This window comes from Panthera onca, chromosome E2, assembly GCF_046562875.1.
Source record: "Panthera onca isolate mPanOnc1 chromosome E2, mPanOnc1 haplotype 2, whole genome shotgun sequence".
Lineage (NCBI taxonomy): Eukaryota > Metazoa > Chordata > Mammalia > Carnivora > Felidae > Panthera > Panthera onca.
In genome coordinates, this window is record NC_138353.1 from 47,028,775 (window position 1) to 47,050,165 (window position 21,391).

At 40.3% G+C, this 21,391-nt stretch overlaps 1 protein-coding gene across 1 annotated transcript in view; it reads left to right on the forward strand.

Annotated features, from left to right (window-relative positions):
- Positions 1-21,391, forward strand: part of PKD1L3 (polycystin 1 like 3, transient receptor potential channel interacting) — an 80,142-nt gene that overhangs the window by 53,221 nt on the left and 5,530 nt on the right. The window contains 5 exon segments of the mRNA XM_081791423.1: positions 379-516; positions 1,471-1,617; positions 1,620-1,746; positions 16,947-17,159; positions 18,210-18,343. Of these exon segments, the coding sequence (XP_081647549.1) occupies positions 379-516; positions 1,471-1,617; positions 1,620-1,746; positions 16,947-17,159; positions 18,210-18,343 (759 nt within the window).

Here is a 21,391-nt window from a genome sequence, read left to right on the forward strand (position 1 = left end):
TCGAGCCCCAAGTTGGGCTCTGCACTGTCAGCATGGAGCCTGCTTGCATTCTCTGTCTTCTCTCTCTCTACCCTTCCCCTCATCTCTCAAAATAAATAAACTTTTAAAAAATGGGACTTCTTTTTTACATGCTCCTGTTTTACTTCTTTATTCTAGCAATTCCTTGTTACTGTATTTTATTAAAGTATCTGTCCCCAGTGGACTGGAATTTTTCTTACGTCCTTCATGCTAGTTTGAGAAGTGCCACTGCTGTAGCTTTATTCTTTGTGTTTTCAGCATTTAAGAGGAGGTACTCATAGTAGAGTTTCAGCAAATGTTGATGAATAACTGCTTAATGAAATATAACTGTTTTTTGGGCTACATTTGAATTTTTGACAGCAAAATGTTCACCATTACCTGGTTCGAGAGATAAGAACAACCCCGTCTATACAGCTCCAGCTTTCCACAGCCCGGGTAAGTGACCAGAAAGAACCTTGAAAGAGAAGAAACATTTCAAGCTGACAGGAGATATTTTGGGCATGGAGAGCAAACAGTAATGTGTTGATCCTGTAGCACAATTCCCAGCAAAGGGGGAGTGAGAAGTAAATGAAAATACAGGGAAGTGAGAAGCTGTCTTAAAATACTCCCCTTGAAAAAAATATGGACTCCAGGGAGTGTGGTAAATGGGCAGACTCCTTAACTTAGGAGTCATGAGAAGTCATTATGTGCTTGAATAAGCACCTTCCTCTGCCTACAGAGTGGAGTAACAACTTGATCTATGTACTTCACAGGAGGAAAAATGAATATGCTTTCAAAAGTGGTTGTCCTCGGGGCGCCTGGGTGGCTCAGTCGGTTGGGCATCGGACTTCAGCTCAGGTCATGATCTCACAGTTTGAGTTCAAGCCCCATGTCAGGCCCTGTGCTGACAGCTCAGAGCCTGGAGTCTGCTTCGGATTCTGTGTCTCCCTCTCTTTCTGCCCCTCTCCTGCACATGCTTGATCTCTCTCTGTCTCTCAAAAATAAATTGTTTTAAAAAAGTGAAAAAAAAGTAGCTGTCCTCTAAGTACAGGGGAACTGGTTCAGCACATACCATGTTTGGGTTATCACATTTCCTGGACCAAAGAAGACCAATTCTGTTTTTATCTGCCTTCCCTTTCTTGTGAACACAGTCCAGAGATAGCTAGAGAGAGAAAGGTTGGGGGCGGAGATGCATTTAGTTTTAAGAACTAAAATACGGCAATTTTTGTGTAGGATTTTGTGTATCTTATTTAAAGGAAGACTTCTGATGAGTGGCAGAGTAATTCTGGGAAGGAATATATAAATATTTGTAGATATGTATAGGCACCACCATGAGCCAAATACGTTGGCTCATCTGTTTTCAGTTGTTGGGTTGAATGAAATTGCCAAGGCTTGGGAACCATGAAGGAGAAGGTGTAGAGAATTTCTAAGCTAACCACTCAACTGTAATTTTTTTTTCCTATTCTTTCCTAGTACAAATCCTGTTCCTCATCTTGTTGATGACTGCGGTCTACTCAGCACAGAACTCCAGTAGGTTTTACCTCCATCAAGCTATTTGGAAGAGGTTTTCCCACCGTTTCTCAGAGATCAAACTTCTTAAGCATTTCTACCCACAGGCCAATCTCACCTTCCTAACCTTTATGGGGATTACAGAGGTATGGACACAGTCCTGGGGCCCCACTTCTGGGATGCTTCTTGTTCAAAATTTTCTACCAGTGACCAACACTTTGTCCTACCTTTCTGTCCTAAGTAAGCTGTATTTTGGAAATTGTTGCATTCATTTATCTCAGGATTGGTAGTTTCCTTTGGGCATTTGGAACATGGGCATGGTTCCTGGGGTGGCGGCGGCCTTGGTTCCTGGGGTGGCGGCGGGGAGAGCCCTAAAAGACACGTTCATCTCAGTAAAGGCTTTTTTGGGGCATTTAGGCAAGTGTTAACAGATGGCAACTCCTATGCCTTGCAGGTTGATCCTTTCTAGTTCACTTCTGGATGGTGATACTTCTCGGTTCAGGGCATGTTTGCTTGCAGTCTGTTACTGTGTGCGGAATGAAGTATTGACCAAATTAAAAGTGAATGGAACCCTGGGTGGCTGAGGCTAGTGCCATCATGGTAGGCGTGGTCCTCCTTCTGGACTCCATGGCTCTGCAGTCTAGTGTCTTGGTCCAAAAGCACAGACTCAGAAGCAAGACTGACCAGGTTCACTTGTTAGCAGTGTATTCTTGGGTAAATTACTCAATCTCTTGGGCCCCAATTTTTTACCTACATGATGGAGATACTCTTAGGACCTGCCCTGTAAGATTGATGCGAAGATTAAAAACTCAGTAGATGTAAATGCTTAGAAGAGTGTCTGACCCAGAGTATTTACTGGATAAGTGTTAGCTATTATTATTAACTGGGGCAGCTGGAGCTCTGGCTAATCTACTGGAACCACAAAGTGTACATGAGTTACCTAGCCATGCTAAGGAAAAGCCCCAGCAATCGGTAGATGGAGACAGAGAAATAGAATTAAGTAGACCTGAGGTGAAAAGCAGTAAAACTTGGCACTAATGTGGTTTATCTCTTCAACTACTAGCAAATCTTTGCTTTCAATTTTATTTATCTATTTATTTTTTTAGCAATCTCTACACCCAGCTTGGGGCTTGAACTCACAACCCCAAGATCAAAAGTCGCATGGTCCTCCAACTGAGCCAGCCAGGCACCCCACAAATCTTTACTTTCAGGATTGATGTAGGCCAATCCTGCTAGTCCAATTGTTTTCAGGAATATTGAAGCCCAAGCTATTCATGGCAGATAATCTGTTTCTTGTAAATACTTAATCTTCCTAAATAGCATGGTGCAGTGTTGAATCACATATAGGGAAGGATCTCTCTTTTTGGTAGGATTTAATTAAAAATCTTGTAGCTGTATGAGCTTGCCTTTTCTCTCTTGACTTTTCTTCTTGGGATGAAAACAACTGATCAAAATTCTATCATAATTTCATGTATTTTTCACTTAAGAAACACAGAGTGAGAGGGGCCCCTGGGTATCTCAGTCAGCTGAGCATCCGACTTTGGCTCAGGTCATGATCTCACAGTTTGCGAGTTTGAGCCCCACATCGGGCTCTGTGCTGTGAGTGCAGAGTCTGTTCTGATCCTCTGTCTCCCTCTTTCTCTGTGTCCTTCCCCCTCTCATGCTCTGTCTCTGTGTCTCTCTGTCACTTTCAAAAATAAATAAATCTTAAAAAAAAAAGAAATATAAAGTGAGACCATCTTTGAAGATTGTTAGCCCTCACCTTTCTCTTCTGTCTTCAGCCTCTCCCTGCCAGATTTCTCTCAATAATCTTTCATGTTAAAACAGGTTTTTTAAATAATTAAAACACATACATGGAGAAAACTCAAACGTGCCACAGGGTATATTGTGCAGCTCTCCTCTGTCCCCTAATCCTCGGAGACACAATGACATTCCCAATTTATTATATATTCTTTCGGAGGTAATCTGTGCATTTGCAAATATGTTTGGTAAGTGGTAGCCCACTTATAAACATTGCCACGAATTTTGTGTTTTTCTCTTAACAGTTCATCAGAGATTGTTTCATCAGTATACGTAAAGCCGCCCCTATGTTTTATTCATTTACTGTGTAGCATTCCTTTGGTCACATGTCTCATAATTTATAAAACCAGCTCCCTATTGATAGACATTGAGATTTTTTTCAGTCTTTCATTGTTAATAATACTATTATTAATATCCTTTTGTGTACATAATTTCACACATGTACAAGTATATCTACAACATGAATATCTGGAAAAGATGTGGTAAAATGTGCATGCATTCTTAATTTAGAAAGATATTGCCAAAGGGTACCTGGGTGGCTCAATTGAGTGACTTTTTTTTTTAATGTTTGTTTATTTCTGAGACAGACACAGAGCGTGAGTGGGGGAGGGGCAGAGAGAGAGACACACACACACACACAGAATCCAAAGCAGGCTCCAGGCTCCGAGCTGTCAGCACAGACCCCAACGCGGGGCTCGAACTCACAAACCGTGAGATCATGACCTGAGCCGAAGTCGGTCGCTCAACCGACTGAGCCACCCAGGCGCCCCCAGTGACTTTTTTTTTTAATGTCTCTATGTCTGTATTTGTATGCTCAATCTTTCCTCTAGCCTCCTGAACCTATGAGATACTTTTTTTTTTTTTTTTTTTTTTAGTTAGTTAGTTTGTTTATTTTGAGAGAGTGTGTGAGCAGAGGAGGGGCAGAGAGAGAGGGAGGGAGAGAGATTGGATCCCAAGCAGGCTCTGCACTATCAGTCGGACGCTTAACTGACTGAGCCATCCAGGCGCCCCAAGTGTCTGACTCTTGATTTCAGCTCAGGTCATGATCCCAGAGTCATAGGATTGAGCCCCACAATGGACTCTGCACAGAGCATGGAGCCTGCTTAAGACTGTCTCTCTCTCTTTCCTTCTCTCTCTCTCTCTCTTTCTCTCTCTTTTCCCCCCTCCTTCTGCCCCTCTCCCCTGCTCTCAAACTATCTCTCTAAAATAAAAAAAAAAAAAAAAAAGAAAAGAAAGTTATTGCCCCAGTCTTCTCCTTATTGTACCAGTTAACACTCCCATGAGCAATGTATGAGTCTGGCCACATCCCCAACAGCCCACTGAAAATTGGTGTTTTCAAACAATACCCATAGCTCTGAAATAGAAGAAAGGCTTTGCAAGTGCACTCATGAGAAAATGGAAGTCAAAACCAGAGTAAGGTACCATCTTCCACCTCTCATCTGGGCAGAATTTGCCTCTGCCCTTGCCCTGCTTCATTCCATCCTCCCATATTGTTTTCAAACATAAATCAGTATTATTCCCCTGTTCAAAACCTCCCAGTAGATTGCTATCATACTTAAAATCCCAAACCCTTTCCAGAGCTTACAGAGGCCTGCCCAGCCTGGCCCACAGCTACATCTCCACTCCTATGCCCACCCCTCCTCCACTGTCCTTCAGCCATGCACACTTCTGTGCCCTCCCACACACCAACCCTGTTCTCAACTCAGGGCCTTGGAACGTGCCGCTACCCTGATAGATATTTGCATTGGGTGCACCGAACGTTATTATGGTCTCTCTCACAAGCCACATCCTCAGAGAAACTTTCTCTAGTCATCCCTTGTAGACCAATAGTAGTGTTCCCTCCCCAGCCCCCTCTATCCCTCCTCCTACTTAATTTTTCTTCTTAGCACTATCACTACCTGAATACTGTTTGGTTCTTGTCTCTGTCTCCCTCCTCAAATGTGTGTTGTCTGTGGACAGGGACTCTTTCATCCAGTATGCTCCTGGCACCTAGAGCAGGACCTGCCATACGTGTGCACTCCATACATATCAATTGAAGGAATGTATGAACGAACGAATGTCCTTTCCTAATCTCTGCCCAGTTTTCATTGGGCTGCTTGATTTTGTTAGACTGTTTGGATATATGGGAATTTTTTGTTGGTGTTTATTTTGAGAGAGAATGACAGAAGGAAAGAGGCAGAATCCCAAGCAGGCTCTGTGCTGTCAGTGTGGAGCCTGAGATGCGGCTCAAACCCATGAACTGTGAAATCACAACCTGAGCTGAAATCAAGAGTTGCACGCTTAACCGACTGAGTCACCCAGGTGCCCCGGGGGGGATCTTTTTATGTATTAAGAGCTTATAGGGGCACCTGGGTGGCTCAGTCAGTTAAGCGTCCGACTTCGGCTCAGGTCGTGATCTTAGAGTTCATGGGTTTGAGCGCCGCATCAGGCTCTTTGTTTTTTTTTTTTTTTTTTTTTTCAACGTTTTTTTTTTTTGTTTTTTTTTTTTAATTTATTTTTGGGACAGAGAGAGACAGAGCATGAACGGGGGAGGGGCAGAGAGAGAGGGAGACACAGAATGGGAAACAGGCTCCAGGCTCTGAGCTGTCAGCCCAGAGCCTGACGCGGGGCTCAAACTCACGGACCGCGAGATCGTGACCTGGCTGAAGTCGGACGCTTAACCGACTGCGCCACCCAGGCGCCCCCGCATCAGGCTCTTTGTTCAGCACAGAGCCCATTTTAGATCCCCTGTCCCCCTCTCTCTGCCCCTCCCCTGCTTGCTCTCTCTCTCTCTCTCTCTCTCTCTCTCTCTCTCTCCAAATAAATCAATAAATAGCGAGCTTATATGGTTGTAGATCTAAATTTAGATTTTTATATAGAGGGGCGCCTGGGTGGCTCAGTTGGTTAAGCAGCCGACTTCAGCTCAGGTCACGATCTCGCGGTCCGTGAGTTCTAGCCCCACGTCGGGCTCTGTGCTGACAGCTCAGAGCCTGGAGCCTGTTCCGGATTCTGTGTCTCCCTTTCTCTGACCCTCCCCCATTCATGCTCTGTCTCTCTCTGTCTCAAAAATAAATAAACGTTAAAAAATTTTTTTTAAAAATAGATATTTATATAGATAGAAACTATGAACTTACAAAGATTAATTCACAGAACTGATATCTGTATGATGTTCTCTTCACACTCCTATCTCCGTGGGAGTATGGTATGCCTTTCCGCCCTCATCTTCCGTGGATCCCTCATTAATAGTCCAAATCTCTTGTTAGGTTTATTTTATCTTTGTGTAGCTATTATGAGTGAGATATTTTATCTGTCTTTACCATTTAAGTAAATATTGTTTGGATGTATGAAGGCTGTTGATTTCTGTATATTAGCACCCAACCACCTTGCTGAGTTCTCTTTTTTCTTTATTTTAAAATATTCCAGTTAGTTAACATATAAGGTTATATTAGTTTCACGTATATGATACAGTGATTCCACAATTCCATACATTATCCGGTGGCTCTCCATTATCTTTCTGTAAGTAGTAGTTTTTCAGTTGATTCTTTTTCCCCAGCTTTACTGAGGTATAATTGACAAGTAAATTTATATGTGTCCAAGGTACAATGTGATGTTTTGATATATGAATACATTGTAAAATATTTACCACAGTCAAGCTAATTAACGTATTCACCATATCGCAAAGTTACGTGTTTTGCATTTTTTTTTTTTTTAGATTTTATTTTTTTTAAGTTTATTTATTTATTTTGAGAGAGAGAGAGACAGTGAGTGGAGAAGGGACAGAGATAGAGGGAGGGAGAGAATTCCAAGCAGGCTCTGCACTGTCAGTGGGGAGCCTAACAGGGGCTTGAAGTCAGGAACCTGTGAGATCATGACCTGACCCAAAACCAAGAGTTGGATGCTTAACCAACTAAGCCACTCAGGTGCCTCTGAGATTTTTTTTTAAGTAATCTCTGTATTCAACGTGGGGCTCAAACCCACAACCCCAAGATCAAGAGTCACATGCTCCGACTGGGCCCGCCAGGTGCCCCAATTTTGGTTTTGGTATGCTAAGAACACATAAAGATGTATTCTCTTAGCAACTTTCAAGTATACAATATAGTACTATTAACTATAATGATTATGCAGTACATGAGATCTCCAAAATTATTCATTTAAAAAAAATTTTTTTTAACGTTTATTTATTTTTGAGACAGAGAGAGACAGAGCATGAACAGAGGAGGGTGAGAGAGAGAGAGGGAGACACAGAATCTGAAACAGGCTCCAGGCTCTGAGCTGTCAGCACAGAGCCCGATGCGGGGCTTGAACTCACGAACTGCGAGATCATGACCTGAGCCGAAGTTGGACACTTAACTGACTGAGCCACCCAGGCGCCCCCAAAATTATTCATTTTAAATAAAACTGAAAGTTTGTACACTTTGGCCAATATCTCCCCATTTTCCCTTCCCTCTCCCCAGCACCTGCTAACCATATTTTACTCTCTGGTCTATGCTTTGACTTTTTTAGATCCCACATGTAAGTGAAATCTTGCAGTATTTATCTTTTTCTGTGTGGCTTATTCTGCCTTGCATAATGTCCTCCATATTCATCATGTGGTAGCAAATAATAAGATTTCTTTGCGTGTGTCACATTTTCTTTATACAGTAACCCACTGACATACACCTAGATTGTTTCCATATCTTGGCTATTATGAATAATGCTGCAATGAACATGGGAGTGCAAATATCTCTCCAAGATATTAACTTCATTTCCTTTCAATATATACCCAGGAGTGAGGTTGCTGGATCACATGGTAGTTCTGTTTTTAATTTTTTAAGGAACCCCATGCTGTTTTCATAATGATGGCACCAATTTCCATTCCCAGCAGCCGTGCACAGAGTTCCCTTCTTCACACCTTCACCAACGCTCAGTATCTCATCTTCTAGATAAAAGCCCATCATGAGGTCCCTGAGGGGCTCAATTGGTTAAGCATCTGACTCTTGATCTCAGCTCAGGTCTTGAACTCAGGGTTGTAAGTTCAAGCCCTGCATTGGGCTCTGCACTGGGAGTGGAGCCTACTTACAAAAAAAAAAAACAACAACAACACCACAACATCTGAATAGGTCTAAGGTGATACTTCATTGTGGTTTTGGTTAGTGATTTTTACATATACTGTTAGCCACTTTTCTTCTTGATAAAAATGTATATTCAAGTCCTTTGCCCATTTAAAAATTTTTTTAATGTTTATTTTTGTGTGAGAGAGAGAGTACAAGCAGGGGAGGAGCAGGGGGCAGCAGGACAGAGGATCTGAAGTAGGCTCCACGCTGACAGCAGAGAGACCCATGTGGGGCTTGAACTCACAAACCACAAGATCATGACCTGAGCCAAAGTCAAATGCTTAACTGGATGCTTAACTGACTGAGCCACCCAGGTGCCCCTGACCAGTTTTTAATCAGTCATTTAAGTTTGTTTGTTTGGTATTTAGTTGTAGGAGTTCCTTGTGTATTATGGTTATTGACCCCTTACCAGATACATAATTTGCAAATATTTCCTCCCATTTCATCGTGGTTTGGTAGTTTCCTTCACTGTGCAGGAACTTTTTAGTTTGTTGTAGTCCCTCTTGGTTTTGTTTTGTTTTTGCTTTTGATGTCCTAGTCAAAGAATTGCCAAGACCTGCATCAAGGAGCTTTGCTCCTGTTTTCTTCTAGGAGTTTACAGTTTCAGGTCTCAGAGTTAAGTTGGTAATACTTTTGGAATGGATTGTTGTATGTGGCATAAGAAAAGGGTCCAGTTTCATTCTTTGGCATATAGATACCCAGTTTTTCCAGAACTATTTGTTGAAGAGACCATCTTTTCCCTATTGTCTATACTTGGCACACTTGTCATAGATTCATTGGCTGTATGTGCACGAGGTGATTCTGGGCTCTCTGTTCAGTTCCATCATTCTGTGTCTGTTTTATGTCAGTACCACACGATTTTGATTGCTATGGCTTTTATTTTTTTATTTTTTTTTCTGGTAGAATTATTTTCCAAAGTGCTCATTTATTTTTTTTTCAATATATGAAATTTATTGTCAAAATGGTTTCCATACAACACCCAGTGCTCATCCCAAAAGGTGCCCTCCTCAATACCCATCACCCACCCTCCCTCTCTCCCACCCCCATCAACCTTCAGTTTGTTCTCAGGTTTTAAGAGTCTCTTATGCTTTGGCTCTCTCCCACTCTAACCTCTTTTTTTTTTTCCTTCCCCTCCCCCATGGATTTCTGTTAAGTTTCTCAGGATCCACATAAGAGTGAAAACATATGGTATCTGTCTTTCTCTGTATGGCTTATTTCACTTAGCATCACACTCTCCAGTTCCATCCACGTTGCTACAAAGGGCCATATTTCATTCTTTCTCATTGCCCTGTAGTACTCCATTGTGTATATAAACCACAATTTCTTTACCCATTCATCAGTTGATGGACATTTAGGCTCTTTCCATAATTTGGCTATTGTTGAGAGTGCTGCTATAAACATTGGGGTACAAGTGCCCCTATGCATCAGCACTCCTGTGTCCCTTGGGTAAATTCCTAGCAGTGCTATTGCTGGGTCATAGGGTAGGTCTATTTTTAATTTTCTGAGGAACCTCCACACTGTTTTCCAGAGTGGCTGCACCAATTTGCATTTCCACCAACAGTACAAGAGGGTTCCCGTTTCTCCACATCCTCTCCAGCATCTATGGTCTCCTGATTTGTTCATTTTGGCCACTCTGACTGGCGTGAGGTGATATCTGAGTGTGGTTTTGATTTGTATTTCCCTGATGAGGAGCGACGTTGGACATCTTTTCATGTGCCTGTTGGCCATCCGGATGTCTTCTTTAGAGAAGAGTCTATTCATGTTTTCTGCCCATTTCTTCACTGGGTTATTTGTTTTTCGGGTGTGGAGTTTGGTGAGCTCTTTATAGATTTTGGATACTAGCCCTTTGTCCGATATGTCATTTGCAAATATCTTTTCCCATTCCGTTGGTTGCCTTTTAGTTTTGTTGGTTGTTTCCTTTGCTGTGCAGAAGCTTTTTATCTTTATAAGGTCCCAGTAATTCATTTTTGCTTTTAATTCCCTTGCCTTTGGGGATGTGGCGAGTAAGAGATTGCTACGGCTGAGGTCAGAGAGGTCTTTTCCTGCTTTCTCCTCTAGGGTTTTGATGGTTTCCTGCCTCACATTCAGGTCCTTTATCCATCTTGAGTTTATTTTTGTGAATGGTGTGAGAAAGTGGTCTAGTTTCAACCTTCTGCATGTTGCTGTCCAGTTCTCCCAGCACCATTTGTTAAAGAGACTGTCTTTTTCCATTGGATGTTCTTTCCTGCTTTATCAAAGATTAGTTGGCCATATGTTTGTGGGTCTAGTTCTGGGGTTTCTATTCTATTCCATTGGTCTAGGTGTCTGTTTTTGTGCCATGCTATAGCTTTTATACTGTAGTTTGACATTAGGAAATGTGATGCCTCCAGCTTTGCTTTCTTTCTCAAGATTCCTTTGGCTATTTGGCATATTTGGTGATTCCATATAAATTTTAGGATTATTTTTTCTATTTCTGTGAAAAGTGCTTTGAAATTTTGATAGGGATTACATTGAATTTGTAGATCACTTTGGGTAGTGCGGACATTTTAACAATAATCTTCCAATCCATAAACATGGAATATCTTTGCATTTTATTTGTGTCTTTTTCATTTCTTTCATCAGTGTCTTATACTTTGTATCTTTCAGTTTCTCAGTTGAATCTATTCCAAAGTATCTTATTATTTCTGATGTTCTTGTAAGTGAGATTGTTTTCTTGATTTCTTTTTCGGGTAGTTCATTGTGTAACCAAATGCAACTGATTTGTGTGTATTGATTTTATATCCTATAACTTTACTAAACTCATTTATAGGTTTTACAGGTTTGTATTTGTTTTTGTTTTGGTGGGATCTATAGGATTTTCTTTGTATAAGATCATATTATCTTTAAACAGACAATTAAGTTTGTCCTTTCCTATCTGGATTCTTTTCATTTCTTTTTCTTACCTAATTTCTTTGGCTAGGACTTCCTATAGTATGTTGAATAGAAGTGCAAGAGTAGGCACCCATGTCTTATTCTTGATCTTAGAGGAAAAGCTTTTAAGCTTTTCACAGTTATGATGTTAGCTTTGGGTTTGACATACATGGTCTTTATTATGTTGAGGTACATTGCTTCTATGCCTAATTTGTTGACAGTTTTTATCGCAAAAGGATGTTGAATTTTGTCAAACGCTCTTTCTGCATCTATTGAGATCATCACATGATTTTAATCCTTTATTCTGCTAATGTGGTATACCATGTTTACTGAATTGTTTATGTTGAATCATCCTTGCATCCCAGGGATAAATCCAATTTGGTTGCAATGTATGATTTTTTGTAAGTAGGCTTCACATCCAGCGTGGCACCTAAAGTGGGGTTTGAACTCAAAACCCTGAGATCAAGACCTGAGTGTAGATTAAGAATCAGACACTTAACTGACCAAGCTCCCCAGGTGCCCCACAATGTATGTTTTATTTTTTTAAATGTGTTTTTGAACTTCATGTGCTAGCATTTTGTTGAGGATTTTTTTGCATTTGTGTTCATGAACGATATTGGCCTGTGATTTTCTTTTCCTGTAGGCTTTGGTATGAGGGCATTGTTGGCCTCATAAAGTGAATTTTGAACTGCTCCCTCCTCTTTAATTTTTTGGAAGAATTTGAAAAGGATTGATGTTAATTCTTTAAATGTTTGGTAGAGTTCATCCATGATGCTATCTGGTCCTAGGTTTGTCTTTGTTGGGCGGTTTTTTGTTTTATGCTTCAATCTCCTTACTCGTTATTAGTCTGTTCAGATATTTTGTTTCATCATTATTTAGTCTCGATAAGTTGTGTGTTTCTAGGGATTTATCCATTTCTTCCAAGTTGTCCAGTTTGTTGGCATACAATTGTTCATAGTGTCTCTTGTAATCCTTTGTTTTTCTGTGAGACCAATGTTAATGTCTCCTCTTTCATTAATGTATTTATTTGAATCCTCTTTTTTCTTGGTCAGTCTAAAGGCTTGTCAGTTTTGTTTATCTTTCAAAAAAACATTGTTTTTTTTTTTTCTATTTTTCTAGTATTTACTTCATTTATTTCAGCTCTTTATTGTTTCCTTCCTTCTGCTAACCTTGGACTTTGTTCTTCTTTTACTAGTTCCTTGAAGATTTAAATTAGCTTGTTTGTTTGAGATCTTTCCTTTTTCATAAAGTAGGTGTTTATTACTATAAACTTTCCACTTTAGGACTGCTTTTGCTGCATCCCCTAAGTGTGGCATGACATTTTGTTGGAGAACAAGAAGCTGGAGGCACCGTAAGAATGTCCTGAAGGAAAGGGACAGAGCGGCAAGGAACTAAAAGCAGTTCCATTCCCAGGTGGAAAGCCATTGGGACTGCACGTTCTCTCCAGAAGGATATCATATGGGCACCAGGCCTGGGATAAGAATGTTTTGTCTGGCACCAGATGTACTCATGACCTGGTATGGAATACGCTGCAGGTGCAGGACCTGTCAGGATGCCAAATACTATGTTGTATGTGCTTGCTGTTATCAGACAATTTGCAAAAATAAAAGAGGCTTGAGCCAGGGGACCGCTGCTTCAGCTCCTGGACAGTCTCAGCCCCTGCTTTCCAATTCTCTCGTCATCGCACCTTTAGGACCTCTCTACAACATTTATACTTCCATTTTTATTTGTCTCAAGGTACTTTATAATTTCCCTTTGATTTCTCATTTAACCCATTTGTTGTTCTGAACTGTATTGTTTAATTTTGTGTATATGAATTTTCCAGTTTGCCTCATGTTATTGATTTCTAGTTTCATACCATTATGGTCAGAGAAGATACTTGATATACATGCTTTCAATCTTTAAATTTGTTAAGACTTGCTTTGTGGCCCCACTTAGGATGTACACTGGAGAATGTTCCATGTGCACTTGAGAAGAACAAGTATTCTGGTTGAATGGAGTGTTTTGAATAGATCTGTTTGGTCCGTTTGGTCCACAGTGGTAACTAGTCTGCTGTTGCCTTAATGATTTTCTGTCTAGATGATCTACCCATTGTTAAAAGTGGGTTGTTGAAGTCCCCTACTATTATTGTATTGCTGTCTATTTCTTCCTTCAGTTAACATTTGCTTTAAATATTTAGGTGTTCCAATGTTGGGTGCATATATATTTATAATTGTTTTGTTCACTTTATGAAGTGAGCCCTTTATCATTTTATCACAAGTGACCTTCCTTGTCTGTTGTGCCCAAGTTTAAATGAAATTTTATTTTATCTGTTATAAGTTAGAGCTACTTCTGGTCTCTTTTGGTTACCATTTGCATGGAATATCTTTTTTCCACACCTTCATTTTCAACCTGTGGTGTGTACCTAAAACTAAAGTGAGTCTCTTATAGGCAGTATATTATTGGATCTTGTATTTTTACCAGACTCAATCATTCTGTCTTTTGACTGAAGAATTTATTCTCAACATTTAAAGTAATTATTGATAAGAACTTACTGTTGCCATTTTATTGTTTTCTGATTATTTCTCAGCTCCTTTGTTCCTTTTTCCCTCTCTTGCTATCTTCCTTTGTTATTTATTTTTTGTAGTGGTATGCTTTAATTCCCTTCCCTATATCTTTTTTTGTATCTATCTATATAGATTTTGCTTTATGGTTACCATTAGGTTTACATGAAACATCCTATAACCTGATAACAACTTATGTTCAATCACATACAAATACTCTATACTTTGGGGCACCTGGCAGGCTCAGTCAGTAGTGCATGCTACTCTTAATCTCAGGGTTGTGAGTTCAAGCCCCTGCTGGGCATAGAGATTACTTAACAAATAAATAAAAATAAACAAGATTGTGCTGCCTGTATATTGGGGAAAAAAAGAAAGAAAAACCCTCTATACTTTTTCTTCTCCTTCCCCTGCACTTTATGCAATTGATGTCACACTTTACTTCTTTTTATATTGTCATCCAGTAACCAATTATTGCAGTGGTAGTTATTTTTAATACTGTTGTCTTCTAACTTTTATACTAGGGATAAAAGTGATTTATAAACCATTATATTATTACCATATTCTGAATTAGACTATGTATTTACCTTTACCAGTGAGTTGTATACTTTCCTTTTGTTACATAGCATCATTTCCTTTCAACTTGAAGAATTCCCTCTAGCATTTCTTGTAAGACTGATCTGGTGGTGATGAGCTACCCTAATCTTGTGTGAGGCTCGGAATGGTTTTATCACTCCTTCACTTCCAAAGGACAGTTTTGTTGGGTTTAGTGGCTTTGGTTGGCAGTTTTTTGTTTTCTTTCAGCACTTTGAATATGTCATTCTGCTCCCTCTAGCCTGCAAGGTTTCTGCTAAGAAATCTGATAGACTGTGGGGGTTTCTTTGTGCGTGTAAAGTTATTTTTTCTCTTGCTGTTTTCAGAATTCTCAAGCTTTGAGTTTTAACAGTTTGATTATTATGTGTCTCAGGATAAGCTTCTTTGGGTTGATCTGACTTGGGGGGTCCTTTGAGCTTCATGTACCCACATGTTTATATCTTTAAGTTTTCATTTATTATTTCTTGAAATAAGTTTTCTGCCTCTTTCTCTCTCTCCTCTTTCTGGGGTTCCCATAATATGTATATTTGTTCTTTTCACAATGTCCAGAATTCTTATAGGCTTTCTTCATTCTTTGTCATCATTTTTCTTTTTGTTCCTTGAACTGGCTAATTTCAAATGACTTATCTTCAAATTTACTGATTCTTTGTTCTGTATGATCAAGTCTGATGTTGAAGCTTTGTATTGAATTTTTCATTTCTATTACTGTATTATTCAGCTCCAGAATTTGTTTAGTTCTCTTTTGTGGTTTCTACTTCTTTATTAAAATTACCATTTGGGGGGTACCTTGGTGGCTCAATTGATTGAGCATCCAACTCTTGATTTCAGCTCAGGTCATGATTTCATGGTTCATGAGTTCGAGCCCTGCATCAAGCTCTGCGCTGACAGTGCAGAGCTTGCTTGGGATTCTTTCTCCCCCTCTTGCTGTGCCTCCCCTGCTCACATGCACATGTGCTCTTTCTCTCTCAAAATAAACTTAAAATTACCATTTTGTTCATGCATTGTTTTCCTAATTTCATTTATTTGTTTTGTCATGTATTCCACTGAGTTTCTTTAAGATGATTATTTTGAATTCTTGTGAGGCAGTTCATAGATCTTCATTTCTTTGGAGTCATTCTTTGTGACCCATATAGCTTTGCATTGGTATTTGTGCACTTGAAAGAGCAAACACATTTTCCAGTCTTTCCAGACTGTTTTTGACAAGTAAAGACCTTCTTCTGTCGTTTCCCAAGGCTAATGAGATTACCTCCAGAATCTCAGTTGAGTTGGGATGGAGCCATGTCTTGTGGTTATTGTTACATCTGCAATGGGGTCCACAATTTGTGGGCCTGTTACCAGAGGCTTAGGTGGGTGTGGATTCTATCTGGTCTCTGGGTGAACAGGACTTACTCCAGAACCTTGTTCACTAGGACTAGCACTGGGACAAGGGTCTGCTTCAGAGTTGGCATATAGCAAGCCTATTATCAGGTGCAAGAATGAGTGTGGCTCCCACCAGATTCCTGGAAGGGCTCCTGCTGGGTCCCTGGGCAGGTGAGATGGGCCCTGGACTGTGGCTGAGAAGGACTGGAACCACCTCCCAGGGCTCTTCAGGATCCACAGCCAGGACCAGTGTCTACAGACCTGGTTCTGGAGGGATGGATGAGTGTGTCCCCCACCCGATCCCACAGTGGGCGGGACGGCTTCCTGACAATGGCTGGGATGGCCTGGAGCCAAGTTAGAAGGAAGTTTCAGGATCTAAACTCAGACATGGTTGCTAGGCTTGTCTCCAGGAGCATTAACGGGTGTGTCCCCCAGCAGGTCTCTGGACTGGCAGGACTGCTCATGTTCTATAGCCAGGAGGGGCTGGAGTCTAGTTGAGGGCCATTCCAGTGAGTTTGGTGAGTTTGTCTCCAGGAACCTTTGAACTGTGGCTGAGAGGGACTGGCACTGGGTCACAAGCTGTTTCATGGTCCACGGTCAGGACTGAGGTCTGCAGGCCTATTATCCAACACACAGGCAGGAGTCTCCTGGTGCATGGTGCTGGTGGCAGGACCAAGACTGAAAGGTGCTGTAGCCAAGTGCATAGGGGGACAAAGCTATTTCTGAGTCTGTCGTCAGGACCACAGTTTGTGAGTCAGCCACCTGGGCACGCACCTGCCTTCTCAGAATGGCCTTTTGTCAGTCTTGGACTCCACTGGGGTTTCACAACTCCCTACCTTTGGATCCCAAGGCTCCCACAAACATACTTTTTTTTCTGAGAATGGTTGCCAAATTATTGTTGCTAAGAGCAGACGCAAGCAGAGGGCCTCCTGTTTCACCATCTTACTGACGGCTTTCAGTCATCTTCTTGTCCGGTTGCATTAGCAGAAATTCCAAATTCTGTTTTTTAAAATAGCAAAAAAGGGCATTTTCTGTTACTAATTTGAAGTATTTTTAAAAACAGTTTCTTGTACTCTTTCATTAGGATTTATTACTGATGGGAACTCCTTTCTTTTGGGCAATGTTCTGCTTCATCACATTCACGTTCCTGGTGCCATACTTCTCCCAACTGGAGTATCTCCCCAAGAACAAGTGAAGCCATCTCACAAGATCAGGAGGATACAGAGAACTGTGGAGTCAACGGGGGCTCCCCTGATACGAACATCACAAAGTCAGACAGCATTTGGCGTTATCAGGATCAAGAGATACTGGGTGGCTATCCTATCCAAGGGGAATTTGCCATTTACTCAGGAGGAGGGTATGTTGCGAGACTTGGAAGAAGTTCCAGTACTGCAGCCAGGTGAGCAAGATGTGCACTTTTGTCCATTCTTAGGGCAATTAGGAATTAAGGACCCATTTGAGTAATTTCTACAGCCACTATAATGCTACTCTGTTGTCTCCTACACTTGTAAATACTTTTTAGACTTTAAGGAAATGTATCTTTTAGTTGGAAAATTCCTTGTTCAACCTCAAACTGTAGGTATGTTTTGGTTTGGCAGTTTTCCCAAACTCATTTTTTTTTTTTCTCATCTGGAAAAACACCTACCAATTTCAATTCAGGTATCTCTAGTTTAGGCAAACTATAATCTTCAAATTTAAGAGGCATCATTGCCCTTTATGAACCATAATCATCCAAGATTCAAAGTTAAATTGCCAGAGATTTGTAGAATGGTTTTATATGTGTATGTGATAAAAATCTTTCATTATGTATGAAAAAGCTTAAAATATCTCTTCATTTAAATTTACAGCAAGAATTTACTCAAAAAGAATGATGCTGGGGTGCCTGGGTGGCTCAGTCAGTTGAGCATCTGATTCAGGGCATGAATCCAAAGTTCAGGTCATGAATCCAAAGTCATGGGATCCATACCTGTGTCAGGCTCCACACTCCCTGCTTAAGAGTCTCTCTCTCCCCTGCTCTCTCTTCTCTCTAAAATTAAACAAAACAACAACGATGCCAACCAAATAATGACATTTCCACCCCTCTCAAACCTGAATAGCTGTTAAGATTAGCACTTAACATTTAGAAGTAGGAGTAGAGTAATAGGTGGTTGACGTAAAATTAATTCTACCCTAGATGTTAAATGCCAAATATGTTTTCTTGAACATTGAAGTTTGGTGTGAATACTATTATGAAAACCTTCATCTTTGTAGCTAAGTTTATATTAGTGTTAACTAACACTAGTGAAAGTTTGAACATTAGTAATAGTATTTAATAGGTAAACTAGATTTGGAGATGTAGCTTTGCATACTACACTGGTACGAAGGTGATATTGGAGATGCCAGGGCATTTTTCTCCTTTGCAGGGTTGAATGGAGAAGGTAGCTGGTAGCGTGCTTCTCCGTCTTCCCAGAGCTCTGCGGCATCTTGAACAGAGCCACTGGCTTGACCATTGCACCAAAAGCCTCTTTGTGCAATTTGTGGTCTTCACTGCTAATGTGAACCTGTTGTGTGCAGGGACCCTGATTTTGGAGTCCAACAACATGGGTATGAAGACCTCTTCTCCCCTCTCTCTCTGACCTGCGTATCACAGGAGAAGGCTCAGTTTCTTCATACCATTAAAAGACAAAGTTATCAGGGCACCTGGGTGGCTCAGTTGGTTGAGCGTCTGACTTCAGCTCAGATCATGATCTCACAGTTCGTGAGTTCGAGCCGTGCGTCGGGCTCTGTGCTGACAGCTCAGAGCCGCTCATGCTGTCTCTTTCCCCACTCGTGCTCTCTCCTTCAAAACTAAATAAAAACATTAAACAAAAAAAGTTAAAGTTATTAAAAGTCAACTAGTTCAAGGCAAAAACTAGCAGTCCTCTCTTCCTCCCCACCTCATGGCCCTTCCCAGAGACAGCTCCTTCCAGCTTTTTAAACTGGTTCTTTGAAATTTAAAAATTAACATGATTAACGATTTCATGAATTTTTAGTTGTAGGTATTATCTATTTCTTTTTTCCTCTACTGATGAACATTTAACTTTCTTATATCCGATGCATATCCCTAACACACACATACACACCTTTTCTCTTTCCTTATCCCAATATAGTAATAATGAAAATAAATATTAAATTGTGACTATACAAATGATTTTTCAAAGATGAGCCATGTAACATATTAGTTAAATTTCTTTTCTTCTACATCTTTTTCCTTAGAGTTTATAATTACCTCCCCCTTTTTTTTTCCATTTGGTTTTGCATGGATCTATCACTGAGTCATCTCCAAACTCCTCCAAAAGTAAAAATCTCATTCTGTTCAAAAAGTGTCAAGTAACCTTCATTTTAACCTTTAACAGATACAAGGACCTCTCTAGGGCCCTCCATCCTTTTGGTACAGTAAAGATTGGTTATTTTCTAGGTCTGCATTATAGCACTCACCCTGGAATCTCCCTAAGGATTACCTTGACCTCTCTCCTCTGCTGGATCTTTCTCCTGGATCCCATTTTTCCTCTGCTGCTGTACTTTATCATTTAAGCTAGAGCACATCATCCAGGAAATTACTGCAAGGGTGCAAAATTAGTAAAAAGTGTGCAAAAGTAGTTAATTTTTTGAAGCCTTCCATGTCTCAAAATGTTATTCTGCCATAACATTTGATTGCTAACAATTCTGGAAACAGTTGTCTTCACAGAATTTGAAAATTATAGCTCCATTGCTTTCTAGCTTCTCAGGTTGTTGTTAAGATGTATAATGATGTTTGATGCCCCCAGCTCTCAAAAGTTTTTAGAATTTTCTCTCTTCAAGGTGAGTCTTTTAATCTGGAAATGTGTCCTTAAGCTCTGAGAAATTTTCTTACAGACTTCTATTAATTTCTTCTCTATTTTTCTCTTTTCTTTTTCTGGTATTCCTGGCATTTTGACATTGGAGTGACCAGACTGATCCTTTGATTTTCTTGGTTTTGCTTTTCCATCTTTTTTCTTCTAGTTTCTGGGAACTAATTCAATAAATGGTTTGGAAATGGTTTAGAACTGAAGCATTCATCTTTATATTTCAAGAATTGTTTGCCCTTGTTTGTTTTTTTTCATAGTGTCCTGTTCTTTTATGGATGCAGTATCCTCTGAACTGTGAGGATGTTACAGGGTTTGTTGTTTCCTTTTCCTCCCCTGCTCCCTTTCTCTGATGCCTCTGAGCTTTATTTATTTATATAGTGATTTTACTAAAGTACAGAGACAGGAGGACCCTTGGGCAGAAAGAGCTGCCAAGCTTTTATTTTTTGATTTGTTGTTTTGTTTTGATCTCCAGTTTTCAGTGTAAGAGGTTCAAACATGTGGCCAGCTTTTCATATTGAAGAGGGGGACAGTAAAAAGCAAATAAATGCTATTTAGAAGTTATTTGCACATGGAAAGAGCTTGTCAACTGTTATCTAGGTCTATGGGACAGTTTTCACATAGAGGGACCCTCCAAACTCCTGCCTTGAGGATATAGGCTTGTTGGACCTCTCAGAGCCTGTGGAGAAAGGGGCCTGGGAAGCATCTCACCAAGCGGTATAAAAACTTTCTCTTAATTCTTTTCTAGTAGATCATACCTGGTGCCCCTGACTTCAGATTCTCTCTAGTTCAACATCAGTAGGAAATAAACCTTTAATTTTAGGGTGGTGGAAGGCAGGATTGGGTAGCTAATACCTTGTTGCAAATGATGAGGAAGGAAATCTGGGATCTTGCAATCAATTCTTGTATTTTCAGTTCCACCTGACATTACCTTCAAAAGTATCTGATGCCTGTAATTTTCCTTTCTAGGCTTGCTTCTGGGTTTTTACACAGCTGATTTAGGTTTCAGCTTTCTTGACTCTGCTTTCAGTGTCATCCTTCTGTTGTCCAGCTTCCAGCAGTTTGTTGCTGTCTCTACCCTCCTCTTTTTCTTTGGGTTGTTCTTTATGCCTTCACTATTACTGTAGTGGCCTTTTTATGAGATTAGAGGGAAACTAGTATGTTCAGTTCCCCTACGTTTAACAGGAAGTCTGTCCTCATCAAGCTTCATTTTCTCTTTATCTTCCCCAGAATTTGCCCCCCGGTATCCTTCCATTTACTATCAGGTGTTTAATCAGGAATTTTAGACTTCTATATTTATTTCTAGATGAAGCGTGAAGGCTTCCTGTGGGTCTTCATAGGATTTTTCATTAGTAGTAACTACCCAAAAAATTAAAATTAAAAAAATAATAATAAAAAGGGGTAAACATGGGAAAGTCCCAGTCTTACGAGGTAACTCTGTGAAGTGGAATTCCTTTTATTTTTAAATGTACTTTCTACTAAGGGACACAACTTAATTCTAATATTTTGGGGCCTTATGAAAGTTTATAGTCACAAGACCTGTCATGATTTTATACACAACAGTCTCACTGTCCTGGGTGGAATCTGAGGCTTTTTAGTGTATCATAGAAACATCTGAGTGTTCACAGGATACTATTAGTATTCATGGGATATTAGTGCTTTACACTTAGTAAATTTGAAATGGCTCAAAGCATACTGATTTCGGAACGTGTATTTTAAGTAGCTTTCCCTTCTCCCCACACTTTACATCACGGTCGTCAGTTCTCTTCCAAACATCATATTGCAAGAG